The sequence below is a fragment of the Rhipicephalus sanguineus genome, chromosome 2 (genome assembly GCF_013339695.2).
Source record: "Rhipicephalus sanguineus isolate Rsan-2018 chromosome 2, BIME_Rsan_1.4, whole genome shotgun sequence".
In the NCBI taxonomy this organism is placed as follows: Eukaryota; Metazoa; Arthropoda; class Arachnida; order Ixodida; family Ixodidae; genus Rhipicephalus; species Rhipicephalus sanguineus.
Window position 1 is genome coordinate 4,045,737 of NC_051177.1, and position 19,790 is coordinate 4,065,526.

The window sequence follows — 19,790 nt, forward strand, 5'->3', positions numbered from 1 at the left end:
AGTCGCGTCGCCTGCCACCAGCCAGTCGAATCGCACATATTACGACCCACCTACGCCTCTGTCACCGACGTCTCGCCCAGCTCCATCTACCCGCCGTTCACCTTCACCACGACGCCGCTCACTGTCACCGATGCGGCCACGTCCGGTCCCACGTGACCAGGAAAACTAGTCGTCGCAGTCCCCGAGGCAAGGGCTGTGACGCTATCGAACTGCAAAAGCCCTCAGCGAAGCCCTTCGAACGTGATAGACGTTTTAAAGACGATATTCTTTCTTGGGATACTTAAACGGAGAAATTTTGGTCTGTCTGTCTTTCTGTTTGTCGGCACGTCACTTGATTCAGCCACTCGGCCAAAGTTGGACCACTTGCCCAAGGGCCAGCCATCATGAACGGCTGACTAGGTTCATACTTTTGTACATTGTCGATCAAAAAGCAAACATTACGCATATCTGAGGCACAACATCACTAGGTAAATATTAGGCGGTGTGTTCCTTTAATAGAAATGCATACATACGTAATTCTGAAGACCCTAGTTTCTTAAGCTGCGCAGAAAATGCGACTGCGCTGAAACTTGCCTTCCTCCGTGCCCTCTGCACGAGCTCATTGTTGTGTTTCGGTTTCGGTTCTGTATTGAACTGTACGAATGCCATGGGGCGCCGCTCTGGCATTCCTGCTTTACCCAGGCGATGTGTAAATAAAAGAATGTGTGGAGAGTACTCGTTGAGTGCGGACGTTTCTTCTGCTTCAGCGCTTCGCGCCAAACCGCGTGTTCGGGTTGGCTGGCGTCCCCGCCGGCCGCGTTGGTCACCGCCGGTCTTCGCCTGCTGCTGTGCCGGGACTACCAGCCCGCAACACAGCACTCATGTTTCCCGACGTGTTGCCAGATGGCGTCCATATCTCACGCAGCGCCTCTTCTATCGTCTTTAGACGACATTTGCAGCGAAGCACGCAGATGCGCGGCCAATTTTTTTGGACGGTGTTCGCGCATGTGCCCTTAACGACACTGGAGCCGCTGTATCCGTTATGGACGCTAAACTTAGCCGACTACTACGGAAAGTGACGACGCCACTTTCTGGCCTCTCCCTCCGTACAGCCAGTGCCCAAAGTATTCACCCGACGGCGGTATGCACAGCCCGTGTCATCATTCAGGACGCTCTGTACGCCGTCGAATTCATCATAATTTCTTCATGCTCTCACGACGTCATCCTGGGATGGGATTTTCTCGCTCGCCACGATGCCATAATTCATTGCGCACTAGCCGAAATACACCATTCTCAGACTTGGCGCCGGCAGACAGTCCATCGGCTGCGACCAAGGTACTCATCAAAGACGACACCACAGTTCCTGCAAGCTCGTCAACGGCTGTGTCGGCCTATTGCGCCGGTCTCTGACACCGTTGCACTCTTTTTCTCCGTGTGACCGCGTTTTCACTAGGAAAGGCTTGCTGGTGCCATTTGCGACCGTGGAAGTCACTCAGGGCGACACCCATATTTTCGTTACCAACCCATCCCCGTTCATTGTTACGTTGGTGCAAGGGGAATGTCTCGGAAGAGCGTAACCCTTCGAAGACGCACAAGTTATGGACGCACCGGGTGACACGCACTGCGCCAGCTCCCCTACGCTCAGTCTTGTTCCACATCTGATTCGTTATCCTCTGATGTATTTCGTTCCTCGATTGCTGACACCCTTACGTCGGTTGAGCGTTCCCAGCTTCTATGCCTGTGCGAAGAATTTCGTTCTTCGTTCGATGTCGCGCAAACTTCTCTCGGCCACACGTCTGCTGTCACGCATCGCATCGACACTGGCGCCTAACCACCACTGCGGCAACGTCCATATCGGGTATCTCTAGCAGAGCGTCGTGTAATCAACGAGCAAGTCGAAGACATGCTTCGCCGCGATGTTATTCGACCCTCCAACAGCCCGTGGGCGTCTCCTGTCGTTCTCGTTGCGAAGAAGGATGGCTCTGTGCGGTTCTGTGTGGACTACCGACGACTAAATAAGATCACCCGTAAGGACGTTTATCCCCTACCTCGAATAGACGACGCCATTGACAGTTTGCAAGGAGCAGAATTCTTTTCGTCGCTCGATTTGCGCTCCGGGTACTGTCAAGTCCCCATGGCTGATGACGCTCGACCAAAGACAGCCTTTGTGCCGCCTGACGGCTTGTACAAATTCAACGTCATGCCATTTGGGCTGTATAATGCGCCCGCGACCTTTGAGCGCATGATGGATATCATTCTGCGCAACTTGAAATGGCACACGTGCCTGTGCTACCTCGACGACGTCGTCGTTTTCGCCCCGGACTTCTCCATGCAACTTCAACGCCTGCGGCTTTTTTTCACGCGTTTGAGCGACGCCGGGCTACAACTGAATCTTAAGAAGTGCCGATTTGCAGCGCGGCAGCTGATAATACTAGGCTACGTCGTGTACAAGGACGGAATTCTCCCCGATCCAGCCAAGCTTCGGGCCGTAACAGAGTTCCCCAAACCTAGTGCAGTTTCGGAGGACTATGCTCCTACTTTCGGCGCTTCATCCGAAACTTCGCGACTATCATATCGCCGCTGACGAAGCTCCTTGGCAGCAACGGGCCCCTCAATTCGTGGTCGTCAGAGTGCGACGACGTTTTCGCATACCTCCGTCGTTTGTTGACGTCGCCTCCCATACTACGCCATTACGACCCCACGGCCCCTGCAGAGGTACACACGGACGCCAGCGGTGTTTGCCTCGGCACTGTCCTTGCGCAGCGCAAACCTGGGTTCCCGGAATATGTCGTGGCATATGCAAGTCGTATGCTTACTAAAGCCGAGACCAACTACACCATTACGGAGGAAACGCCTGGCAATCATCTGGGCCCTTACGAAGTTCCGACCTTATTTGTATGGTCGCCCATTTGATGTCACAGACCATCATGCACTGTGCTGGTTGTCGTCATTGAGGGATCCCTCAGGCCGTCTCGCCCGGCGGGCACGTCGCCTGCAAGACTACGACATCCGCGTGCTGTACCGCAATGGACGCCAGTATGCTGACGCTTTGTCGCGCTGCCTGACGACAATGCCCACAGCTCGCTGTCTCACTTTGCCGTTTCTTCCATCGACGTTCACGCCATCGCTACCGAACAGCGCAAGGATCAGTGGATTGCCTCAGCGATAGACTTGCTGACTGATCCATCGGCTACACCATGCACTCACGCGTTGCGTCGTCAAGCCCACCACTTCGCCGTTCGCGACGACTTCCTCCACCGACGCATTTACAACGGCGACGGCCGCCAGTGGCTACTAGTAATACCCCGCAGTCTGCGTTCTAACATCTGCGAGTCGTTCCACTCTGATCCGCAGTGTGCACACTCTGGTGTATCGAAAACCTACCACCACATGGCGAAGGATGTACCGCTACGTGCAGAAGTTCGTTCGCTCCTGCATCGATTGTCAGCGCTGCAAAACTTCAACGCAGCTGTCGCTGGCAGGTCTGCAACCTCTACCATGCCCTCACCGACCGTTTGGAAGCGTTGGCATCGATTTGTATGGGCCACTTCCTCTGACGTCCGCTGGTAACTGCTGGGTCATCGTCGCTGTTGACCATCTAACGCGATACACCGAAACTGCCGCCCTCCCAGCGGCTACAGCGCGCGATGTTGCCTCCTTCCTGCTACACCGATTCATACTGCGTCACGGCCCACCCCAAGAGCTTCTCAGCGATCGAGGCCGTGTCTTCTTGTCGGAAGTCGTCGAAGCCATTCTCAAAGAGTGCCATGCTGTTCACCGCAAAACTACTGCTTACCACCCGCAGGCGAATGACCTAACGAACGCTTTAACCGCACGCTCGGCGACATGCTCTCAATGTACGTCGCCGCCGATCACACCAATAGACCTTTTTCAAGCACACGAGCTCCGCGAACGGGCACGCAAGCGCTCATGGGAAAAGTGTGTACGCCGCACCTAGCGCGCAGGCCCCACGCTTTAGCTTTCCGCTTACGCCGTGCCATCACTTGTCAGATCAAGTGAATGCGACAAGGTGTAACATATTACTGCGTAAATCAGTCGTGAGCTTCTTCTGTGTTTAACTAAGACGGCCTCTCTACAAATTCCGTCTGTCTAGTGTTCCCGCGTGCCACTCTCGGACCACCTGAGCGGTTCCGAAGCGTCATTATTATGATTATTATTATTATTATTTTGACACCAGCATGCATAAATTAAACAAAAAGATACAACTCGGTTTGCTAGACGAATTCTGCGAGAGGTCATTACAAATCGTGGATCCATTCGAAATCAACGCCCACCGGCACTGTTGACGAGCACAAGGTCAGGCTGTAATATTTAAAGATTGCGCGAGACAGTATGCACTTAGCAAAGTAAGATACATTGATTAGACAGCGTGCGCGTCGCTCGTACCGCAGGTAAAAAAAGGTGCGCTTCTGTCACCACTCGTTGACACTTACGGCAAATGGTTTATTTTACATTAGCGTCTTGAATTGGGCTTGTTGGTACATACTGATTTTTGAACGAACAAACAGCGCTAGAACAGGACGAAGACGAGAGGACACAAACACGGCGCTACGAACGCCGGTTGCGTTTTCGCGTGTTGCCTCACATGTCACCACACTGAGGATATGTATAGTCGTGCTCGAGACCATCACGAAATTACCTTATTAAGGCCATAGCGACTAAGTGCAGTCGGCAAGCGCAAGAGTGTTCATAAATCATCGCTGCGAAAAACTGTCCCTGGCAATACGATGCGTCTCGCTGATATCAGTACATTACAAGTAATCGTTGAATAAACATGAATTCGGTTAGATGGCCGACATCTACATATTTAACCTACATCTACGTCTTTTAGATGTAGGTTATCCTCGCATTGCAGGGGCCACTGTCGCTGAACGTAGTCCGATCATTGTTATAGAAATTCGATAGGAAAAAGCATGTCGTATAAGTATTCTGTACATTCATTACGTATCTTACAGGCTAGGTAAGATTTGTGCCGCTGTGCAGAAAGTATGAGCGAGTAATAGACAAGATGCGGACCGACATTTGTTTCGTAAAAGACACCAACAAATTCGCTGATTGCCGTACAGGTGTGGTGTATAAGGTTCCTCTTAGCTGGGGCCGCTTTCACGTAGGACAGACGCGCTGCTGTGTTAGAGATTATTGGAACATACGATATCCTAATCTTTCTTTACGTTGCCGAGAGTGTAAGTGCTCGTCGAAGTTCGATGAATGCGCAGCTTTGTACCGGCACAGGCATAAAGAAACGCGTTCAATGATTGAGGCATGGCATATCGATAGCAGTGATAGCGCATGCGTGATGTTAATCGTCGATTAACTTGCATAAGAAGAAATCAAATGCTTTAACAGATATGTCACGTAGACCCCCACGCGTGCCGGATTGATAGGTTCGCCTATCGCACGTGCATGCGCAGATACGATTTCGTTTCTTTTTTTCTTTTTCGCCGTTGTGCGCATTTGCATTGTTAGTCGGCGTCTGTGGTGGCTTGACTTCTTCCTTGTGTCCGTGTTTGCACGCCCTGTCTTTTAGAATGAATTCGGTGTTCCAGCTCATATTTAATACATCTTGATTATATCGGTACGCGATAATATGCATGCTGCTTAACTACTACATCCGATGCGTATCCGCTCGGTAATACCTACCCTGCACTGTGTTAATCCTTTCGCATTTCATGCTTAGAGATACATGCAGATGCGTCCGGATGTGTGCAGTAAGAAGCGGCGACATGCTCTTTTCGTTTCGTGGTCCCACCGATATCACGACGCCAACGAGCAGCAGGCGAGCGAACAGCCGGCTCGCTCGGCGTACACACTTTTCCCATAGTGCTCCGCGTGCCTGCGAGCCGCTGTAGGATTGCTTGAAAAAGGTCTATTCGGATGCTATATATTCTGCCCTTCCTCACCTACGCGTACAATACCGCCCCTCAGAGCACTACTGGTTTTTCCCCCTTTTTCTTACTGTATGGCAGGCACCCGTCGCACACAATCGACACAATCCTTCCATACAAGCCGGATCGATCTGAGTGTGCGCCTATTTCTGCCACAGCCAGACTTGCTGAAGAATGTCGCGAACTTGCCAAGACCGTTACTACACATGACCAGGAGCGGCAGAGGAGCATTCGCGGTGACACAGCCACTTTTGAGCCCACTTTCCTCCCTGGAGCGCTCGTATGGCTCTCGATCCCTACCACTGCAACTTGCCTCTCTTCAAAACTACTGCCCAAATACGAAGGTCCCTACCGTGTCGTCGAACGCACATCCCCGGTCGCGTATTATGATTTCCTGGCGCGGCAGCGCACGTGAGAGAGAAAAAAGAGAAAGCGAGGAGGACGCCGGCGGCCCCTCGACGAGCGCTTGCGCGCTATTGGTTCTTCTCGTGGGGTCACGTGGCTGGGCTGGCGAGCACGTTTCCGCACGCACGGAGGAGTGTTTATGGCTGTTTCATCGTTCGGAAGCACCCGTCGCCACGCCGAGACGCCGCAGATACGCGCGCCGAGGGCGCCTGCAAGCGGGTTTCGATAGTTTCGATGAGCAACGTGGTTCCGAGTGTCAACGTGAAGTGCCTCCGCGTCGACCTGTGCACGGACGGCGACGCACACGAGCGGATCGCCAGCTACAGTAGGAAAACCAACACGACATGGATCGCCGACAGGGAAACCCGAAATCCAAAGAGGCAAGTTCACGTGTTCGTTTCTTTTACAAGTGGCGAATAGGCCCAGTCTAATAATAACATTTGATGATATCGACGCCAATGGCGGAAATGCTAAATGCGAAAGCGCTGAATGCTCGCTCATCGTATCGAAAGGCGCGACGCTGTGTTTTGGACTGAATGCTGCAATGATATTGTGCACTAAAGCCGCAGCTGCAGCATGGAAATGCCGCTGCTGAAGTCGGCAAAACTGTCAATGACTGGTACGATTAGTGTACTTGAAAGGTTGTTTTGAACTGAAACCAAGAGGCCTCTGTTTTCACTGTGAATTTTGGTGATATTGTGTGATTATTTTCCATTTTTGGAAAGCCATGCCTGAAATAGCCGCGTCCATTGAACCATGCTTAACTGCAGAAGATTTTATCACCAACTTTTTGCGGCCCTGTCGCCCGTTTGGCTCGTTCAAAAGTTTGAGTGGCAGATCGGATCGCGCCGCAAGCAACACACTGCTGAATCATTAACCCCCTAGCATACGGCCATGCAGGCCCGTAGCCAGAAATTTTTTTCGGGGTGCGCCCACTTGCTGAAAACTTTGACTATTTGAGCAAAACGCCTATTTCCTTTATTTATTTTCGGTAAAACACCATATATCATAAAAATTTGAGGGGGCCCGGGGGGAGGGGGCGGGCCTGCGGCCATGTAATGTTTGCATTTTCGATAGTCCATTTTCGCGTGTTTACGCCCCCATTTAACATTTCTACATGTCACTGTACGTCCTAGACCACGCGGTCACCCTTAGCGTCGCGCCTTTCGATACGATGAGCGAGCATTAAGCGCTTTCGCATTTAGCATTTTCGCAATTGGCGTCGATATCATCAAATGTTATTATTAGACTGGCCTATTCACCACTTGTAGAAGAAACGAACACGTGAACTTACCTCTTTGGATTTCGGGTTTCCCTGTCGACGATCCATGTCGTGTTCGTTTTCCTACTGTAGCTGGCGATCCACTCGTGTGCGTCGCCGTCCGTGCACAGGTCGACGCGGAGGCACTTCACGTTTGATCGGCAGTTAGAACTTGCATCTAACTCACGCGTGAACGTCCGCGTGCTCATCGAAACCTGCTCGATGTTACATGGGCTATGAGATCTGGCGTTTATTTCGCACGTAGGCGTACTCGTGTCCAACATGTCACTCGGAAGCACGTTTATTGAAACCCGCTCAACGCGAGATGGGCAAGCGGAGCTCGGAACAGGCGCGCGTACTTGAGCGTCCGCCATGTGCGTGGCGCGAATCTGCGGCGTGGCTAGAAGGAGGGTGCTTCCGCACGATGGAACAGCCGTAAACACTACTCCGTGCGTGCGTGCGTTCGTAAACGCTCTCGCGTGCCCAGCCAGGTGACCCATCCTCCTCGCTCTCTCTTTTTTCTCTCTCGCGTGCGCTGCCGCGCCAGGAAATCATAATACGCTCCCCGGTCAACTACCTGATCGAACCCATCGAACCATCCTCGAACATGCGCCGTCGAGGGCGCGACATTGTCAATGTGGAGCGCCTCAAGGCCTACCATGACCCTCTCATAGTGACAATGCTTTTAGGTCGCCAGGCGGCTCCTTTTTCGTACCCGGGGTAATTGTAGCGAAGCCTTGGAACTATGCAGTGGGTCGTCCTCTGCAGCCCCTTCTAGTGGGTCGCCCTCTTCGGCTCCTTTCGGACAGAACGCAGCTCGCGCTGAGAGTCGGCGCCGCCTTGACTGTCGCTGTTGTGTATCGTCGCCGAGTGCCCGCTAATAAACGTCTTTACAATAAATTCAATGCCATGAAACATACCAAAACCGATGCAGTGTGCGCCAGCTATCTCGAAACGTGAATTTCTTATCAGTCAGGAAAACTGAGGGATCACTCACACATGGCACTCTGCTCTGTTTTCTTTATTTTGAAAGCTTCACAAATCTCATGTTCAGACTTATTTCTTCCTTTGCCAATGACGCTCACTGATATCCATAACCTTTGCAGACGGGAGTAGATGGCAATGTTCACGCAGCCTGTCATTGAGGCATCCGCCCCTCTGGCTGATGTAGGGACGGCCACATGACAAGGTAACACTACTGAAACAGCACATTTTGTGAACACATTGGCCTGCTTCTTTCAGAGATGCTCAGGGCTGCAACAGGTGTGCCAATTGCGCCTATTTGATACAATTCCTTATTTTTGCGCCAAGCTGAGCCAAAACCGTGAAATTTGTTAAAATTGCGCCAAAATGCCCGACCAGCTTAAAATTTTCCCAGTTGCGCAAATTTGAGCGAGAAATGGAGGCCGCGTTGGTCATGTGCAGTGTGGGCATCGTCATCCAGTACAGACGAGGAGACCCTAACCCCTCGCGAAAGAAAAAAATTTCACCGCAAGGATGAAGCAGTGAATGCGATAGCAACAAATTGTAATGTTATACTAAGTGAGGCTGGCAGCAAACTCTCTTGTATCCGATCTCGCGTAACTCTACAAAACGTTGGTGTAAGAGAATACGGCCGCTCCAGGGAAAGATGCTCTTTCTGTACAGTGTTTTCGCATTGAAAGCGCAGCACGTAGCAGGATATACGAGCCGCCCGCTGATGGCAGGGACAGTTGGGCGAGTTGGTTGAAGTTCATCTTTGAAAGGCGCGAAAAAAATCACAACGGACAGGTAGGTCGTCCTGTCTCCTTCCTACCTGTCCGTTGTGGTTTTTTTCGCGCCTTTCAAAGACGCCCGCTGATGGCTGCCGAGATTGCGCGCGCGCCAGCGATCGTGACCGCGCTTTAAGCCTGTTTCACATGCAGCGATTTTGCTCCAAGAGCGGAGCGGCTGCCGTCGCGGAAGCCCAAAAACAGGTTTTTTAGAGCGACCAGTGGACGCGCGATCGAGATCGCCGGAGTTGGAAAAATTCGCTAGCGGCAGAGCGGCTGCCCAAGGTCACCCAATGGGAGAGCAGTGACGTGGGGAGCACGTGATTGCAGGGGCGGAGTCGAGGAGCGGACGCGTGCGCCAGGAGGAACTCGGTTTCCTAGCAGACGACATTCGCTGTAACGAGCTGGCAGTGTAGAAACGCCTTTCTTTTCGTTTTGTTGTTCTCTACTGCGCTTCCATCAAAGCAGACAAATCGTTTGCACGTGTCATTTTGTTCTTTTGTATCTTTATCGAATCGTGGCACCAACACAGGTCCGTACAGGGGGACCCTACGGCATTGCGCACTTGTTGGTCGCATGTTTCAGTTTTTTTTTTTTTTTTTTGCTACTCTGACCCAGCACGTTCGAATAGTTTACTGTTTTCTTTTTCTTTTTTTCAATGGTCACGTACCCCGAAGACGACAAATGCGAGCCCCCCAGACGACGACATTGTGGGTTTGCAATGGTTGCCGGCCCAGACGGCGCACCAACGCCTTGCGGCATTCGAGAGCAAAAGCCACCGAAAGCACTCTGAAAGCTTAAAACCACAAAAACCAATTCTTTTTTCTTGCTTTTCCGTGGCCAAGTATATGAGCGTGCAAGAAGACTTGCGTGGTAAAAAAAGAAAGCTGTAACAGAAATAAACGTGACTACTGAAGTTGTTTAATTGCACTCTGATACACTGCACATTTTCGTCATTCAAGGTTTAGGCGCGTGAAAATCGAGCACCGAAGTAGAAGGCTGGTGAAACTCGCAACCCAAGTGTAACGGGCGCTTTCCACAACCATCACTGCGCATCGCAGAGGCGCGCGCCGCGCAAAAGCGGTGCATGTGAAACGAAGCCGCGTGCGAGCGTCCTGTCGCCGCTCAATCGCCGCGAGCCCCGCCGCTCAGTCGCTCGCATGTGAAACAGGCTTTAGAATCAAAGTTCGAAGTTGCTGCTCGAGCGACAGCCCCCGCCCCCCTCTCGCGTCTTTTCATGCTCGTTCAAGACAGGCGGGGCGTTTCCTCTATGCTTCAATGGCAGGCTTCCCGAGCGGAGTGGTGTTATCGCATGCGCCCTCCGAGCGACGGAGGTGGGCTGGCTCGTTTGATATCTGCTTCACCCGCGTTCGTCGCCCGCACTCGCGCGCTTTTACCCGCGGTAGAACATACTATGCACAGGGATATGTTATCAATTTGGACTTTATACGGGAGATGACGGCAAAAACTCGTCGAGAGTGTCCATATAGTTGCTATTGCAATAGAAAAGGACAGTAATTCCCAAATTTCCTGATGCTTGTTTTATTGCGTGCAGAACGCTTTTTAAGCCACTTTTGCCCCAATACACTGGTGTCCTGCGGAAAAGCATACTGATATTTAGAAGGGGCTATTAGTACTAGCTGTCAAGGACACAGCACATTTTGTTCCTTAATTACTCATTCGTGCACACGCCGTGCAATTACGAGTACTAGTATGATCGCTGACGTCTAAAAATTATTGGCAATCATTTGGAGCTGCTGTGTATGGCGTTTCTGCGGCCTTGAGAAACAGTAGACAAAAGCGTATGCCACTTTTTTCGCTACCCCCACTTGCTCCTGCTTTACGAATCTCCAAAATTTCCAGGTTGCCAGGTTCGCAGCATTTCCAGTGCCTGTCGAATTATTTGGCAGGTCCTGCAAATGCTAATGTGGACTTACCATATTGGAAAACACAGTGGCACTGTGACAGTGCCGTACATGATTATTGGACCAGTGTGGCGCTGGGTACTGGGACGCTGGTGTGCAGCGCGGCACGCTGGATGCTGGCGCGCTGCACACTGGGACACCCGTTACTGGCCGAAATCGGGCTTCTGAATTGTTTTTAAAAACTGTGATCATGCCTAAATCGTAATTAGGGCTGACGCATCGAAAGAACTTACCATTCGCAACACAATATGACATTAGTATTAGTCTAATAATAACATCAACCTACTGTAACAGCCAGTCTTTCCATATGGGCTCGTACCGCTGAAAGCCGCACGTCACCCGGCAGCAGTGAGTCAATGTAACGCTCAATCTCGGCGTTTTTAGCTTCTAATTCATGTAGTCGAAGGTGCAAATATGGCCTCGCTTGAGTCATGTATGATCGAAACTACATTTGAACGGTTATTAGATTCTTCGTAACTGGATATCCACGTTCTTCACAGCGATCGCGGCGCACGGAGTACAGCTCTAAGCCTAACCGTCGGTTCAGCTAGGATGAACTACTGTGGCTGTATGGGCCGCGGAACGTAAACGAAAAGGGCAGAAAATATATTCAAACGATAACTAGTGTTCAGTGTGCAGGTCAGATGCACATTGTTTTTTACCTATAGGTATGACTAACTGCTTAACGAGTCAGTGCGATTGCCGCAACACATCTGCGGGTACGCTAACATCTTTTGCGGCAAAGCGAGCCAGTTTGACGTTCCGATCCTAGGCAGCACATAAAAAACAAATTAACTACCTTCTCTCAGGTTCTCGCGAGCACGAAGAGACTGAAATCTGCGTTTCTAAACGAAAAAAATTCGGCGGATCCCATGTACAGTCGGAGTCGATGTTATGCGAAGCATGCGGCAGGTAGGTGAGTGTGGCGTAATTTTTTTTCACTGAGCGACACGTTACAGAATGACGCTAAAGCTTTGTATAAATTTTAAACGCACACATATATGTGGCGTTTTTTTTCGAAATGGGCTAAATCCAGAAACCGAAACTAGCTCCAATATTGCTCCATTGGCAAGTACATTCTCTCAACTTTCCTCTGAAAGAGAGATCGGAACGAAATGAGTCAAATACCAACAACTACATGTGCTCACAGATCCCGTTTCAAAACGAAATTGAGCCAGATCCATGCGCTGTATGGATCGAAATGAGTCAAATCCAGTATGCCGATAGTAGAGCGCTTCGGCGATCACGTGATTCGGCGAACGTGGAAGCCTCCGTGTGATTTCCCGCCTAGCCTGACTACTCTGCCTGTTTTCTGGGTGTTTGTGCAAGTTTTTTTTTTGTTTTGCTCTTTCGGAGCTGGATTATCGTGGATTCTGATGGAAGTGAAGAGATTGGCGAGAGATCGGTCCCGAGACGTCTACGGCATCGTGAACAGAAGCAATGTCGACGCCGACGAAGCAAGAATGTGCCACTGCCCGAATATCAATAAAGTTTCTTCAAGAATACCGCATTGAATTCCATGTCTCAATTCGAAATGAGCCAAATGCAAAGTTATCATGCTAATAATGGTGAAATCCGCTGCATATTTTTTAATTGATTGTGGCCAGAAACTTCCCCTAGCCGACATGTAAAACATATCATAGAATAGCTTTGACAGCGTTGTATTTAGTTTGCATAGCAAATTTTTGCCGTTTTCTCAAATTCTCTTTGGATGGATTTGACCCATTTCGAAAAAAAACGCCTCATATGTTGAAGAGTCGCATATGTGTTATACGACCAGTTGTTTACGGTTGGGTAACGCTGCCAATGGCAACGTGGGTATTACCAACACCAGAAGCGGTAAGCTGATATGTAGTGCTTATGCGTGTCCCGAGAACGCACGCACGTTTCACAAACCCGTGTGCATGTGTAGAAGAAGTTCTTGGCGGTTCTTGAACCAGAGAATTATCACGGTGATCAGTGAGCACCAGCAGCTGGTCATGACTTGTTATAGGATCCGGTCGTGATTGTGGTGGCGAGGGGTCCATGTGTAGTGAAGAATGTGGTATAGTAGAGCTGTTGCAATTCGTGAATGCCTTGGTCACTTCGTCGACAAATTGTCTGTCGATAGAGCCGGCGACATGTCGGAACCTGAAGCCACCCTTCGCGTTGCTGAGGTATAGGCCGTCGAGGCTGGTAGGCCTGGGTAGTGCTACATAGACCAACATAAGTGGATGGTACCTGTCGTATTTGTAGACTACCTGGGCGTATGTGGCCTACGTAGCCTAGTCTACAAAGCGGCTGTCAATCAATCGGGCATCATCTTCGGTCAGCATGAGGCCATCGCCACCTCGTAAGAAATGAAGAGGACACTGCGCCGTTCTGGCGCACGAAGTGCACATTAAGGGGTATTCAGACGGGGGAGAAATGCTCGGGGGAGACGGGGGGATTGCGGATCACGTGACCGCGACGTCACGGATTAGCGAGTGGGCGCCCCCCCCCCCCCCCCCCGCGACTCCTCGGAGGATACGGGAACCTTTTCCCCGACAGGACAAACGATCCCCCGGCGGTGGGGGATATGGCGGAATTTCGGGCTCTTGTTTGGCCACATTGTTGCACTTCCTCCTGCAGAGAGCGGCAGCGGGTGTACAGTCTGCAGCCGCATGGTCGTCTGCAGCTCGTCGTCAGCAGCTCGTCAAACGGGTGGTACAAGCCATCAGAGTGGTCTAGTAACACTGGTCTTCCCCTCCGTTCGCTTCGTCCGTGTGAGTGAGGGGCATTTGTGGAGACTTCTCCTCGCGAGCAGACGTCACTAGGCTCCGCCTTTATCCCTCGAGCATTTCTCCCCCGTCTGAATACCCTTTTACGGGGCGGTGATGTGGATATCATATGTAACTTTCGTTAATGTATTCCTCCGGGGTCGAGCAATGCTTCAATATAGCTTGCTGAATCATAGGAATACAAGCGTAATGTTTATTAGACTGCTATAAAAGCGGAGCCAACACTGGAACCACAGACGTTAATCTGATATGACGCCTGTATCGTAGGAGTATCATGTAGTGTTTATTGCTTTCTTGTAAAATTAGATAGCCAGCACCACAACCACAATTGACGTTGTACCGATATTACGCCTGCGTAGGCTGTTTTTCAAAACCAGTTTATAGACATGGCGTGGCTCTGTGGTAGAATACTCGATTGCCACGCAGAATGCTTGGGTTCGATTACTGCTGGGATCCTAATTCTTATTCTTTCCATTCGTCGGGACAACGCTGCTGATGTCGGTTTCCCTTAAAACGCTCTCTCATTTAAATTACCAATTAAATTATCGCCGTTCCTGGGTAGATATATACTGTCAATCACCTGTGGCGCATACCCTTACACCGCGGTCCGTGGTAAACGGGTATGTGTCAAGTGGAAAGGGTTTGGCGACGTACGCGACAGGATTTTCACGTTATTCATATCATGACCCGACAGTCATATTCATCAAATCCTCTTACCCTCCCGTGACAATTCTCGTCTAAACCAAGTGAGGAGGCGATCATGAGAGCACCCAGACGTAGGCGGATAGATAGATAGATAGATAGATAGATAGATAGATAGATAGATAGATAGATAGATAGATAGATAGATAGATAGATAGATAGATAGATAGATAGATAGATAGATAGATAGATAGATAGATAGATAGATAGATAGAAACGGCCAAAGTGCCTGAGGTTTGCTAAGAAATGCTTCGCATTTAAAAAATAAAAATACTGGCTACCGGAAGTAGTTATAACATGAAGAAAAAAAGGGACCGTCTCTCGTCTTCCAGGTGTGCAGCGGTAGCGTGTCAGATTCAGGATGTATGGTGCGTTGAGGTGGTGGGTTCGACTCCTGCTCGGTCATGTTTTTCTTTTGTTTTTAGGGGGTTTTTTTGTCGCAGTGCTCGCGTATCAGACGTCATTACGACCTGGGTATGACCACAGTTTTTAGAAACAATTTAAAAGCCCGATTTCGGCCAGTACCGGGTGGCCCAGCGCCACACTGGTCCAATAATCAGGTATGGCACTGGGACAGTGCCACTGGGTTTTCCAGTAGGGCGAGAGGGGCTGCAGCGGAGAAGGCCAAGGCTGAGCTGACCAGCACGCATCCTCAGTGCGACAAGTCGGCGGGTGCAGCCTGAAGGCGGCCGCCCATACCGGTGAGGCTCCTCTCAAGAAACTCGACCACGCGGACAGCAGCGACCCAGACAGCGGCCGCAAACGCCCAGGCTCACAGACGCGGGGCAGCCCGGCTGTTTCCCCCGCACGGCAGCAGCGCCGGAGGCGGGCTGAGCCTGCACGGAAGACCCCTGCTAAGCCGGCACGTGGAAGGCAGCTGCCTTCAAGGCCACCCAGAAGGACGAGAAGAACAAAGACGAGGATGCTGTTAAGGCTCGGCAATCAGATTCCGAAGAAGGCTGCGCCGTCCATGAGAAGGAGGAACCCCAGTCCAACAAAAAGGAAGAGAGGGCAACCACAAACCGCGGCAGCAAGGCGGCGAGCTTGACAACGGTGGGCAAGAACAGGAACGATAGGCGACTTCTTTACTCACAGAGGTGGGATGTGTGGGAATCGCGCGCACCACTAGACGATACTAGACAGTTATAAGACAGTTATAGTTTAGCGTTAGCGTGATAGCGGGGGTTAAGGGAATAGCGTTACCGTGCCGCAAACGTTGGTTGCGGAAAGCGTGTTTTAGTTTAGCGGGATAGCGTTTACGTGCCCAAGCCGGGACGGTGGCGCCACCTAGCGAAGGGTGAATGCATTAAAAAAAAGTGAAAAGAACAAAACCGAGAATGCTCGCCTGTGTCCCCGCACGCAGCAATATTACTCCTCTTTTTGGTGAAAATAAAAGTAAATAAATATGAACTAAGCACCAAAAGCGAACATTTTCATGTTGCAGACTTGTTTACACCGATCTTCTAGATAGGCCTAGGGACGTTCGAAATGGGAAGCGATCTCAAAAACTACGCCAAGTTATCCGCAATACCGTGTCGTCGAAGCTACCTGAAGGCAAGCGAAGCCATTTCGCACAGTCGTTTGCTACGAAAGAAGTGGATCCGTCCACATCAACGCTAAATTCAGTTCGAAGCGGGCGTCGAAAACCGCCGCCATGTTTTACGTACACTACGTTAACCACGCAAACACGCTAACGCTAAATGTGAAAAATAGCGTGCGTACGTTAAACGCTACGGGTCACGTACGGTACTGCGCATGCGCATTTCGGTCCCGCTATTCCGGTAAGCCCGCTATTCCGTTAAGCCCGCTAAACTATAACTGTCTACTGTCTAGTTATAGTTTAGCGGGTTTAACGGAATAGCGGGCTCACCGGAATAGCGGGCTCACCGGAATAGCGGGATCGAAATGCGCATGCGCAGTACCGTACGTGACCCGTAGCGTTTACCGTACGCACGCTATTTTTCACATTTAGCGTTAGCGTGTTTGCGTGGTTAACGTAGTGTACGTAAAACATGGCGGCGGTTTTCGACGCCCGCTTCGAACTGAATTTAGCGTTGATGTGGACGGATCCACTTCTTTCGTAGCAAACGACTGTGCGAAATGGCTTCGCTTGCCTTCAGGTAGCTTCGACGACACGGTATTGCGGATAACTTGGCGTAGTTTTTGAGATCGCTTCCCATTTCGAACGTCCCTAGGCCTATCTAGAAGATCGGTGTAAACAAGTCTGCAACATGAAAATTTTCGCTTTTGGTGCTTAGTTCATACTTATTTACTTTTATTTTCACTAAAAAAAAGGAGTAATATTGATACGTGCGGGGATACAGGCAAGCATTCTCGGTTTTGTTCTTTTCACTTTTTTTAACGCATTCAGCCTTCGCTAGGTGGCGCCACCGTCCCGGCTTGGCCACGTAAACGCTATCCCGCTAAACTAAAACACGCTTTCCGCAACCAACGTTTGCGGCACGGTAACGCTATTCCCTTAACCCCCGCTATCACGCTAACGCTAAACTGTAACTGTCTACTGTCTACTGACACGTGCTGCGCAGTGGGTGTGCGCGCGGCCAACATGTGGGTTACAAAAGCGGCAGCGGACACGCTGCGGGGGGACTCGGCGATTGACTCTCGATTGACTCCCAGTGTGGTGGCCGTGAGTTTGTTCATTGAAGTGTGACGCGTAACCGTTTCAAGTAGTTTGTCGTTCTAATGAACGTTATTTTTGAGTTTCGGCATCAGCGGCTGCCTCCCGTGCTCGCCGTCACTCGCGACTCCGAGAGGTAGGCCTAGCATGGCGGACGCCGACCGTCGACTACGCCGTTCACGATCGCACGTGAGCTCGGCATAGAGCGCTTGTTTTTGCCAACACGATTAAGCTTTGTACTCGCATGTAATGTGTTAGAATGCGCTATTCAGTTTCTCAGCGTCATCGATGTGAAGGCATTCATCTACCAGCTGCTGTAACACCATTTACGTTTCCTCCGCCTTCCGTAGCCGCCACACAAACGCTCAAAAATGCCACGAACAGAATACAACACACGTGTACGAAGTATTACGCGTCCGATGCTCTCCCCTTCCGAAATGCGCGCTGTCACTCAGTCACCTACCGGTAAACACGGCGTTATAGTGTACTATACGCGGCGTCTAGTGTCACGTAACCCCCCTCCCGGCCAGATCGCACCATGCTCCCACCGCTCTCACTTCGAAGCCAGAGCGGTCGGGAGCGCTCCGAAAGAACCAACCAAAGGTAGTTCGAGCGTTCGGATTCTACCAACCGAACGCGTGACCATTTTTCAGAGCGCTCAAAATCGCCCATCCGAATACGCATTGGTGAACTTGAATTTCTGAGAGCATGAGACAAAACGTCGTTAAAAATTTTATGCAGCAAGAGATTCATTCTTGTTACCTTCATTAATGTTTAAAGGCACTAAAAAGAAATAATTTGCAGCAGATCTCATTAAACGGAACGTAATGTTACCAGGAAAATATGTTCCATTGAACAGGAATTGCAGCGTGAGATCGGGCGCGTTTATACTAAAGGTTCAATGAGTTACGACGACTTGCAGCGCACTTTAATTTTACATGTACGCTGTGAATTTTCATTGTTTAGAAAGCCATTGCTTAGAAAACATCTGGCGTCTTTCGTTAAGCAGCTGGCGTCTTTTTGTTTTGCTTTAGAAACATCTGGCGTTCTTTCGTTTTGCTTTTACAAAACATCTGGCGTCTTTTGTTGGTTTATTTCATCAATCAACGGCGTTTTGAACAAAATTTTTATTGTTTAATCACGCACAGGAGAAATCTCACCAGGCACTACCTTGGAGGTAAAGAATGGCTGCTAATGTGAATGAGAGACAGAAGAAGTCGGCTTTTAGCTAACGCTGCGAATTTTTTATTGTTCAACAACGCACAGGAAAAATCTCCCATCGGCACCACCTTGCAGGTCAAAGCGTAAGACTGGTTCATACTACGCTACGAGGGACGAACGGGTGCCGCTATAAGGAGCTTCGCCCCTAAAATTCTGGAGTGGAAACTCTCGCAGCGCCTTGCCCCCCTTCCCTCTCCTTTCTATGCAACCCCCCCTTCGTGCAGTTTTCCTTTTCCCTCCCTCTCTTTTCTCTTTAACTGATGCGCTTCCTCTTCTGCGCACCAGCTTCTCTCATGCCGATCTTTCCCTTCTTTCTCCCCCACCCCAGCCTTCGCACTGTACATCTCCTTTTCTGTTTTGGTTGGGGCAGAGCGCACAAAGTAGGGTAGCCAGTTGCTTCCTTGAAGCAGACAGGACTAGTTGTCACGATGTTGGCTCCAGCAACACACCGTGTTGAACAGGGGCGTAGGCAGAAATTTTTTTCGGGGGGGGGTTCAACCATACTTTATGTATATTCGTGCGTGCGTTTGTATGTGTACGTGTATATATACGCAAGCAAAACTGAAAATTTCGGGGGGGGGGGGGATTTGAACCCCCCAACCCCCCCCCCCCCTTGGCTACGCCCCTGGTGTTGAAGGATTTTTTTATCGCGTCCATCTTCCCCCTAAACGTTCATGATGCAGGTATTGCACACTTTTGAGTCTTTCAGTAAGGCAGTTGTACGGTGAATGAACGTGAAGCCTAATTCAGTAAACATAAATATTCCCTATGCCACATCTTTCTCTTTTTCAGTTGCTGACATTGAAATGGAAGCTGCATGAAGGTCAAGCACAAGTCGCATGATTCCTCCTGCCATCATCGAGCTTTTTTCCCCCGTTGTTTCTGATTAAAAATAATATTCTGCGATTCTTCTTCACTGGTGTTTGTGGTTTGCAATCTTTGCGTCTTGCTTAAAGTGACCGTGACACTAAAGCTCGTGTCACTTTAAGCTCATATACAGGTTGTGCCACATAACTTGAGCCAAGACTTTGAAAATGAAAGGCACTTCAGAGGCAAATTGAACCAAACGTATACTACTCGCACTAGCTTATAGATACTCAGGCTATTTTTTTTATTTTCCCCTAAACTAATTAGTTAATTATTTTTAATTATTTCACTTTTTAATTATTGGCTGAAAACCCAAAATATGGACACTGAGCTGTAGAGCACTTTTAGAAACCACGGACTGAATTGTTTCCGGTAC

General features: G+C 50.1%; 1 protein-coding gene across 3 annotated transcripts in view; it reads left to right on the top strand.

The window, feature by feature from the left end:
• LOC119382355 (ruvB-like 2) overlaps positions 1 to 19,418 on the top strand; it is a 240,933-nt gene extending 221,515 nt beyond the window's left edge. For all 3 annotated transcript variants that reach the window (XM_037650049.2, XM_037650053.2, XM_037650052.2), the window contains one exon: positions 19,340 to 19,418. In XM_037650049.2, coding sequence (XP_037505977.1) covers positions 19,340 to 19,346 — 7 coding nt within the window. In that variant the 3' untranslated portion in view covers positions 19,347 to 19,418. The remainder of the gene's footprint in view (positions 1 to 19,339) is intronic.
• The last annotated feature ends 372 nt before the right edge of the window (positions 19,419 to 19,790 follow it).